General features: G+C 49.3%; 1 protein-coding gene across 2 annotated transcripts in view; it reads left to right on the top strand.

The window, feature by feature from the left end:
- Abcc8 (ATP binding cassette subfamily C member 8) overlaps positions 1-10247 on the top strand; it is a 72772-nt gene that overhangs the window by 18258 nt on the left and 44267 nt on the right. For both annotated transcript variants that reach the window (XM_021197796.1, XM_021197813.2), the window contains exons 7-8: positions 4629-4793; positions 7455-7610. In XM_021197796.1, the coding sequence (XP_021053455.1) occupies positions 4629-4793; positions 7455-7610 (321 nt within the window). The remainder of the gene's footprint in view (positions 1-4628; positions 4794-7454; positions 7611-10247) is intronic.

The raw sequence follows: 10247 nt of genomic DNA, 5'->3' as shown, positions 1-10247 counted from the left end.
TCTCTCTCTCTCTCTCTCTCTCTCTCTCTCTCTCTCTCTCTCTCTCTTTCTCCCCCCCCCGTGTGTGTGTGTGTATGTGTCCTCCCCACCCCACTCCCATTCTTATTGCTATTCTTCCTCTCTCCCCCTCCCCCCTCACTGGGTTATTTGTGGCTCTCACTCTGGGTGGCTTGATGATCATTAATGTCTCGCTGTTTCTGTGGGGTTGGAATGTCAGTGTGCCAGTGGCCTCTTTGTGCCAGTGTTCACAAAGTGCCTGAAGTGGCGGCTTTCATGCTTCAGCTTTGGGTCTCCTCCTCCAGGAAGCCCTCCCCGGTTGTGTTAGATGCCCCTTGTCTCTGTTGCCACCATGAGAGCCTCCCAGGTGGGGTGGGCTGTAGCTCAGTGGCAGAGTGTACACTTAGCATACATGAAACTCGGGATTCAAGCCACAGCACCATACACACATGTACATACACTACATACAACCACTGCACACACACTACACACCATATCACACACACATACACACACACTACACATATATACCACAGTACATGTATACACCACACACACCACACACACTACAAACACACTATACACCACACACATTCCACACATACTACACACACTACATACCACACACACACATACTATACACACATATTACACACACACACACACACACACACACACACACATACACACATACCACTATGGGAAATGATACTTCAGTGAAGAATGAAATCATTACCACATGCACTCAGGAATCAGAAGCAGGAGGATCACCACAAGTTCCAGGCCAGTCAGGGCAGAGTATTTGGCTGGCATACACAGGCATTGCGTTCAGTAGCCAGCACTGATTGCAGCAGTGGTCACACACAGACTTCTAATGCTTTGGGAAGCCATTGGCACATGGTTCCACAAGGCTCTGTAGCGGAATCCCTTAACCAGTGTTTTACAGGGGAGGAAAGGGAGACTCAGAGAGGGTGAGGGGCTTCTTTAGAGACACCATGGCTGATAGTCTGGTGTTAAACTCAGGTACGGCTCATCTCTAACATATATGAACCTCCATGTCAGGTGGGGAATGGTGGGTGTGCACATGTGACAGGTGGGGACAGGGCGCTGCCCATGGTGGCCTGAGATCACTTCTAGCTTTTACTCAGGCCCTCCAGGACAGATGATCCACCTTTTAACCTCACTCAAACAGAGAGAGCCCAGGGACCCTCTTTATTCTCCAGAGGACCGGGAAGGACCTTTTGAGTCATGCCCCAGTCGGGCAGCATCAGGATTGTCCCATCCTAGTCCTGCTGCCTCAGCCACCTCTGTAATCAGTCCAGTGCTTTTAGTGGCCACTGCAGGCGTCCACTGCCGGATGACAGTGTGGGACATGGAGAGCCTATGCACTGATTCGTTTAAAGGAATAGTTAGGGCCATAGAGATGGGTAATGAATAAAGCTGCCTGCTGCCAAGTCAGGTGGCCTAAACTTATCCCTGGGACCCACATGGTTGCGAGAGAGAACTAATTCCCCCAGGTTGCTTTCTGACCTCACATGTATGCTGTGGCACCTGTGCGTGCACAAAATAAGTTAAAATGTATCTATGTTTTTAAAAAGACTATTTATTTAACTATCAACTCACAAATAGCTTGCGAAAACAGAAGTCTAGGGCCTAAGATCTTCCAAAGCTTTCGGCTTCCGTCTCAGATGTTGAGCTGTGGTCCTGGTCTCTTCTCTCTGGCCACGGGCCTTTGGGCTGACATCACCAGGGTCTCCCTTCTTAGGCCCCTTGCCTGATCTGGTGCCCATTTATTCCTTTTCTTCATGTTTTGAGACAGGGATTTGTGTTGCACGGGATGGACTCCGACTCACTGTGTAGCAAAGGGTGGTCCACTTGTCCCCACCTGGATGCCACACTTCATACCACAGAGGTGCTTCACAGGCCTTGTGTACCCACGTCTTCACAAAAACCTAGACGTTCTGGCTCCACCCCTTTAAAGCTGCACTAAAAAGATATCTACCCACAACTCTGTGACAGACCTAATGACAGTAATTCTGCTTTGAATAGGGCACAAGTTTCTTTATCCATAGCAATGTGATCTTTAGTCCTAGAGTGTGTGCGTCTGGGGGAGGAGGGCTGGAGGCTCCATCTTCGAGCTACAAAAGGGGTTCTCTGTTGCTTTGTTTTAAAATGTACACTGTGGACCAGTGCGTTTGAGAGGACTCCCCTATCCGGCCAACATGTGTGCTCAGTTGATTGCCCCACTTGTGCCACAGCCTGGGTGTATGATGGTGCTGGTGGCAGAGCGAGCGGGTCATGGTTCTCCATCATGGTGAACAGGGATCTTGGTGCATCATGTTCCCATGAGTACCTCAGCGTCCCTAACAGTCCCTGTGGCTGAACATGGCACAGCTTTTGCACCCTGTCCCATGATGTGATTCAGAAACAGGCGCTCTGCCGTCTTTGTGTGCACAGCCATTACTTAGTTACATTAGTGAGGATGATAGTGATACTGTGCTTGGCTTTAAAACAACGCTTTCTGTTCTCCAGAGCTGGGTTTCTGAGAGGATGCTGGGATATGAAGTGTTGGACAGAGCTGAGTTTCCCTGAACCCATGGTGCCTGGATTATTTTAATCTAGTACCAGCCAAGTGGGCATGTTTCCATCTGCCACCAGCCATAAGTCTGTTGATGACAGTCACCTGTCAAAGTGTGACTCCAGGTCTAGACAGCAGGTCTGGGCTGGTGTTTCAGCATCATGAATGTCTGAGTTCACATGTCTCTAACTAGCACACAACCTTGGGCTAGCCACTTCACCACGATGAAACTCTTTCCTCATGTGGAAAGCAGAGACCCGGATGATACCTTGCTCACAGGATGCCAGAACAACAGGGAATCATGCTTTCTAACGTCTTATCTGTCACCCCTTCCAACCCATTCGGTCAGGTACTGCTGCCTCTAGCGTTTCCCTACCTTTCAGCCTTTCACACACACACACACACACACACACACACACCACTTGGTGATTTGGCAAGTGTCATGTGACTCAACAGCTCTGGACCCCAGCAGGGCCTACCTTAGAGCATCTCACATTGGCTCTCTGTGCCTATTTTTTGCTGCCCACAATCAAGAGGTGTCTGACCTGTGGAGCTTTGGGGAAGTAGCTGTGGACAGGACCAGGTGGCTCCATGGGCTGTGAAGGCCGATACACAAGTCACCTGTGGTACTCTATGGCACCAGTTCTCAACCTGTGGGCCAAGACCCTTTGGGGGTCACAAGTCAAAGATCTTGTATATCAGATATTTACATTACAATTCATAACAGTAGCAAAATTACAGCTCTGAAATAGTAATGGGAAAATGTTATGGTTGGAGGTCACGCCAACATGAGGAACTGTATTAAAGGGTTGAAGCATTGCGCAGGCTGAACATCACTATTCTAGAAAGTGAGGTCTCCCACCATCTTGGCCCCTAAGCCAAGATCCAGAAACTCTTGATTCTCGGAAAAGACTCGTGAGAGCCCTTCCCGAGTTGGCCTGGTCACTACCAAGGTCACGATCTTGGGTTTCTTCTCATTTTGTTCCCATCACTGTCTGCCCTGTAGCACCTCCCACATCCTTGCAAATGTCCCCTGTCAGGGGCAGTGTCAGAAAGGTGAGAGCCCAATCTTCATGGGAAGATTGGAGTAGTCATGCGAGAGGGTGGTGGCCCATCAAGTTCAAAGTCTTCCCGGGAGCCAGGGATGCTGGATTTGGAAACAGGCAGGGTGATGCTTACTGAGCCCTTCAGCACAAAGGCAGAATGTTTTCCCCTGATTATGATCTGGGGTCTTTCTGGAGTGCAAAGAGGATGACTTAAACTTAAAAGAAGGTCCTGGGAGCCCGAGGGGCTAGGGCTGCCCAAGTGTTCTCAGCGGTTGCGATCACTTCCTTCCCATCTTTCCCACAGTCCACACCGGGTCCCTCCCCTCCCCCGGCCCAGAAGTCACTGCTCAGCAGGCTGTTGGTTCCGTTTCAGAGGCAGAGAACGTATTATGCCATTTGCTGGAGCTGTTCCGTTTGGGCTCCCTGTGATCTGCTCTATTTATTCTTGTTCCATTCAGAGAAAACTCCCAGGGGCATAGAGGAAGAGCTGCTGAGAGTCACGCTTGCCTGGGGTTAGGATTGAGCCTTGTTCTGGTCCCTCAAGTGGGAAGATGATGGAAGTAGAGTTGGATTTATCAGTCGAGGAGCATGCCTTCGTGTGTGTGTGTGTGTGTGTGTGTGTGTGTGTGTGTGTGTGTGTTGATCCATCTACCAACTCTGTCTTATTTTATGAGAGAGGATTTCACACTGAACAGAGAGCTCACTGATTCAGCTACTGGCTGGCCAGCTACCCCTAGGCACTCTCCCCTCCCATCTCCCCAGCGCTGGGAATCACACGCTGCTACACCCAGCTTTCTGATGTGGGTGCCAGGAATTGGACTCAGACCCTCACGCCCGCACAGCAAGTCATTGACCAACTGATCCCAGCTCCCTCGTTCCTGGTTTTTATTTACAAAGAATCGCTGCAGGCCTTGCCAGCACGGAGGGAGTACTCCAGCTGTAACAGCGGGACAGGAGTCGCTCCTCCGGGGGCGTGACAGCCACCACTGGTCTTCTCTGTCCTGCAGACACAGTTTCTCGGGGTGTACTTCGTCTCGTCCCAAGAGTTCCTGGGCAACGCCTACGTCTTGGCTGTACTTCTGTTCCTGGCCCTCCTGCTGCAGAGGACGTTCCTGCAAGCCTCATACTACGTCGCCATTGAAACCGGGATTAACCTGAGAGGGGCAATCCAGGTACTGGGGGTCATAACTCTTTTACTCTCGAAGCAGGCCTGCTTTATGCTCCCTTCAGATCAGAAGAGTCCTGCCGGGATGTTTATTTTTGGTGCTCTCCCCCAGATTTAGAACTGACTATTGGCTGTGTGGTGGAGAGTGGGAGGCATCTTGGGGCTTGGAAGCCATGGTAGCTCTGGTTCCGCCTTGGACTAGGCTGACACAAGTTGTCAGCTGCTCAGCGGTTGGTTGCTCCCCACTCTTGAAAGTGGCAGGCATCGCCAGTCGATTGCAGGGTTCTCTCCCACGGAGCACACACTGTGGTCTCAGAATCCATCTTTAATTCTGGAGGCCTAGAAGATAGTCTATTTAGGGGCAGCAACGCGAACCTATCAACATAATGGATCAGCAAGGCAGCTAAGGTCCATTTGAGCTCTTAAATCTTGGGGGCCCTGATGAGAGATTTATGACATATAGATCTAAGCTTTTGTAGAATTGATTGGCAGGATGATGAAAGCCAGAAAGGGCACAGAGCCCTGCAGAGGATGCCAAGCCCCTTGGGATGGAGGAGAGGTGCCCCATGCCCTAGTGCTTCCATGAGGACTTGAGCTTGGGGCTTGCATGGAGGACCCCGAGTGGGGACAGATCACGTGGCCTAGAAGCTTGTCCGTGTTCACACCAATCCTGGGAGGTGCAGCAGCTGTACACTTATCTGAGACCCCATGTCCCCCGATTGGCATCCTCCTTGTGCAAAGAAGAGGGTGAGGCCGATTCTGCCATCCCTGTTGATTTTCACAAAGCTGTATGGAGTCCCAAAGCTGCCTCATCCATCAAAACTATTTTGCAGAAAGATTAGATGTTGGGCATTACTTCCCTATAGTTTTTTGTTGTTGTTGTTGTTGTCATTGTTATTTTTACAAACATATTCTGCGGTGTCAGGAGCACGGGCTGATCCTGTGCAAGTCATTCAGAGGTGATGCTGGAAAGGAGCTGGTGAGAAGAGGAAGGTTGGGCTTGGACTGGGCCCACACCAGCCGCAGCTCTGGACCTCTTGATAGCCTGTATTGATGATGTAGATGTGCAGATGATGCTGTCCAGCTTCAGTGGGTTTCCATGGAGAAAACAGAATTTGCTCAAGGATATCAGCAAGTGGGAAGGGTGATTATGTTCATGATAAACCAAGACCCTCACAGGTTCAAGGGAGATGCAGAGCTAAGAAGAACCAAACCATGTGTAAACCCCAACGTTGGCCCTCCAACAACAGGCGAGCTTGTGCCACCACAACCAATTTTGTGGTTGGATAGTCTTGTCATCAGATCTGCTTCCTATGTGTGTGTCATAAATCACACAGCAGCCCAGTATTTTCCAATTATGCTAAAAGAGTCCCCAAATGGGTTTTTAATATATCAGCCTGTAGTTGTTTTTTTTTTTTAAATCAAACTGAATCTCTTACATTAACCAGAGAGATTAATTCATGTGCCACAAGAAGGAAATGACAGCATACATTATGGAAATGAAGTAGACCTAAAAGACCTCGTTCCTTTAAAAGATTTCCAGAAAGTTACCTACAGAAAATGTGCCCTCATAGATGAAAACCTGTAAGTTACCAAGCAGAATTCCTAAATTACACATACGCGCGCGCGTGTGCGCACACGTGCACACACACACACACACACACGTACATGCACACACATGCACGCACATACACCACCATCACACGTATGTAAGTGTTGCTCTATTTAACAGGTTATTTATGCCTGTATTTCAGTGAAAGTTGCTGGTTAGCCTCTAAGGCTTAATTTCACATAGCCAGGAAGCCCATAGAAAGTGCATAAATTTGTCCAAAAATATCACCATTATTTCCAGCGTTCCCCCTGCTGTGTATAAACCTCAGAAAAGACACAGAAGACGCCCACGCTCTCAGAAAACCTGACCCACAAGCAAAAGCAAGCCGGGCTTAACACAAACTACGGATTAAAGGCTTTGCAGCCGAAGTGCAGAGCAATTGTGTCCAAGGGCAGGCACCCTGTGGCCATTTAAGACAAGACAGAATTCTTCCTTGTTCCAGAGCATGTAGCTGAAAATACAATCTTTCTGGAAGGTGCCAGCGACAGGCACATAAAGCTTTCAGGTCTAAGCCCACGGGCAGCCATTACCCTCCATGTTGCCCTGTGGAGATTTTCTGGGTGGCTGCATTTCTAGGGATGGTGCGGGCGACGGACCCTTGTGACGGATCTCACTTGAGGTATGCTGTAGGCTGACCCTTGCTTTGTTCCAAGGCTCAGTGACTTGGCCCCAGGGTGGAGGTGACACACTAAAACAGGCTGCTTCTTGAGTCCTCATTTTTATGTCTTTAATGTGCTCTGCCCTGGTCCCCAGTAAATCAAGAACGCAAGTAGATGTGAAGACCCGCTTTTAAGATTTAGGAGCTAATTACGTCTCGTCCCTGAGGGAGAGGTCACGCTTGCTGGGGAGGTAGCTGCTGCTGCCTTGGATTCCTGCCCTTTGGCTTATTATCCATGGTGTAGATCATCGCGATGTTAGAATGACAGAGTCCCTTACAGAGCTGCTCTAGGGCCCTGTAGGGATGTCAGAGAAGCCTACATGCGACCCTTTCCAGATGTGGGTGGTGACAGAGATGGCAATGATGACAGATGTGAAGCTCTCTGCTCTCGCTCCTAGACCAAGATTTACAATAAGATCATGCACTTGTCTACTTCCAACCTGTCAATGGGGGAGATGACGGCTGGGCAGATCTGCAACCTGGTGGCCATCGACACAAACCAGCTCATGTGGTTTTTCTTCCTGTGCCCAAACCTCTGGGCCATGCCAGTACAGGTATCAGATTGTGCTGGGGGACCCTCCTGTCAGGGGAGGGCATCGAGGGAGACAGTAGGACACAAAACCAGACGCTACCTGTGTCCGTTGCGTGTTCACCTGCATCTTCCATCCTCTGGGGCCTATCCATGCAGTGTCCCCAGTGTCTCATGCACTGCAGGCCCATCTGTACATCTCTCAGTGATCAGAGCAGGTACCACCATTAAGACATTGGAAAACGTAGCCAACTTTGAATGGCCAGTAGGAGTGTCAAACAAAGAACAGTTTTGTAAATGCTAAAAACTGTGCTGTAGGGATTTGGGGTGTAGCACAGCTGGTAGTGTTATTGCCTAGAGTGTGTGATACCTGAATTCATCACCAGTACCACATAAACCAGGGATGGTTGTGGAGGCAGGAGGATTGGGACTTCAGGCTCATCCGCAGCTATGGAGTGAGTTCAATGCCACTCCGTTGAAGTTATTTGAAACAGGGTCTTGCCCTTCTTTTGCCCAGGCTAGCCCTAAGGTCCTGAGTTCATGCCATTTCTTAACTCAGTCTTCTGAGTGGCTAAAACTATTAGTGCACGGCACCAGGCCCAACTGATATTCATTTTTAATACATCAGAGACTGCGCCTTCATGCTTACGTAATAGACCAGCACACAAAAATTGCTAGTGTGAATTCCTATCAAGAAGTGAAGGCTGGGATGTAGCTCAGGTTGGCATGTGTGAGCCCTAGGTTAGCTCCTAGCCACCCCCAACCCCCACCCCACCTCACACACACAACACACACATGATATAATCTTAGCCTCACGGCAAGGAAACCCCACCTGGTTGGGGTCCTGGGTCCAAATTCACTCTTCCTCATTTACAATCTTTTTTCAAATCACACACATTTTTTTTTAAAGTAGCATTTTGGTGGACTAGTATATACTTGTAGTACACTTGGTGTACTAGTGTACACTTGAGCTCCCAGAACTTGGGAGGCTAAGGCAGGAGGATTGCCTCAAGTTTCAGAACAGCCGAACTGAAGGGTGAGACCCTGGAGTTGGTGAAGGTCCACCTGAAAACCCTGCAAATGATACTGGGTACCCTAGAAGGTTTCTTAGAGTCTAGCAGAACCACACCGACTGAAGGACACCCTGGCTGCCTCCGTGCGAGCACAGCTTATGTAAGAAGGGTTGTGCCTGGCAGGACTCCCAGGAAGGTATTGGTAGAGCAATCAACTAGGAGATTTATCTCTTAACATGGTCCTCTACCCACTGTGCCAGCTTTTAATGCCAGTTAAACAGGGGGAGGAGCGTGGTGACGGGGTCCTTCCACAGCCTCTCCATTACCTGGGAGGCTTTCGGTGGTTAACAAAAAGTGCAGAGCCCCGCCTCCTCTATCCTTGAACTGAGGCACAAGGCCGGCAGAAGTGCAGGGCCAAGACCTGCAGACTTTCTTTTCTCTCCTCTTTCAACTAAGGAGGTCAGCACGTCTGTTCTTCCAGAGTAAGCCATGCCGTTAAAGGTGCTTGTCTTTGACAACAGCTTGGAAAAGTGTCATCCAAGAACTTCGGGAACTCGCAAGAGAGATTTACATCGCCCATGAATAATGATAAGTAGGTAGTCATTTACATAAAGCTAGAAACAGAGTGAATTCTCATTTCAAAGAAAAACCTGCCAGGCTCAATAAAAATGGAAAGATACCAGACTCAGGTATGGTGGTTTTCATCATAATCCCAGCACTGGTGGGACTGAGCAGGACGCTCTCAAGCCCCAGCTAAACCTGGGCTATGCCACAAGACTCTGTTTCAAAACAACAGAAACTAGACCTGTAGTCCCAGCTACTTGGGAGACTAAACCAAGAGGATTACAGGTGAAGGCTAGCCTGAGTTAAAGCGTAATTCGGCACCTGATGCATACGCAGATAACTTAGTGAGACCTTATCTCAAAAAAAAATTTTTTTTAATGGGCCAAGTGGAAGGATACAGAAGAGCATGCCTGGATGATGTAGGTCAGTAATAGAGCATTGGCCTAGCATGTGAGAGGCCCTGAGTTCAATCCCCTGTAGAGCAAAAGGAGATGGTGGTGGGCAAGGATACAGTTCAGTTGGTAGAGTGCTTGCCTAGTGTACTGTAGTCCTAGTGTTGCAGATGGAGGCAAGAGGATCAGAACTTCAAGACTGTCTTCAGCTACACAGCCAGTTCAAGGCCAGTCTGGGATATATGAGACTCTGGATGGATGGATGGATGGATGGATGGATGGATGGATGGATGGATGGATGGATGAGTGGATGGATGCATGGATGCATGGATGGATGGATGAGTGGATGGATAGGTGGATGGACTAGTGGATGGATGGATGGATGAGTGGATGGATAGGTGGATGGACTAGTGGATGGATGGATGGATGAGTGGATGGATAGAGGGATGGATGAGTGGATGGGTGGAAGGGTAGATGGGTGGGTGGGTGTATGGATAGAAGGATGGATAGGTGGATGGATGAGTAGATGGATGAATGAATAGGTGGGTGGGTAGATTAGTGGGTGGGTGGATGGGTGGAAGGGTAGATGGGTGGGTAGGTGGATGGGTGGATGGATGGAAGGATGGATAGGTGGATGGATGGATGAGTGGATTGGTGAATAGGTGGATAGGTAAGTAGGTAGAGCAAGCTACC

This window comes from Mus pahari, chromosome 1, assembly GCF_900095145.1.
Source record: "Mus pahari chromosome 1, PAHARI_EIJ_v1.1, whole genome shotgun sequence".
NCBI lineage: Eukaryota > Metazoa > Chordata > Mammalia > Rodentia > Muridae > Mus > Mus pahari.
The sequence above is the reverse complement of the archived record's forward strand: the minus strand, read 5'-3'. Positions and strand labels throughout refer to the sequence as shown.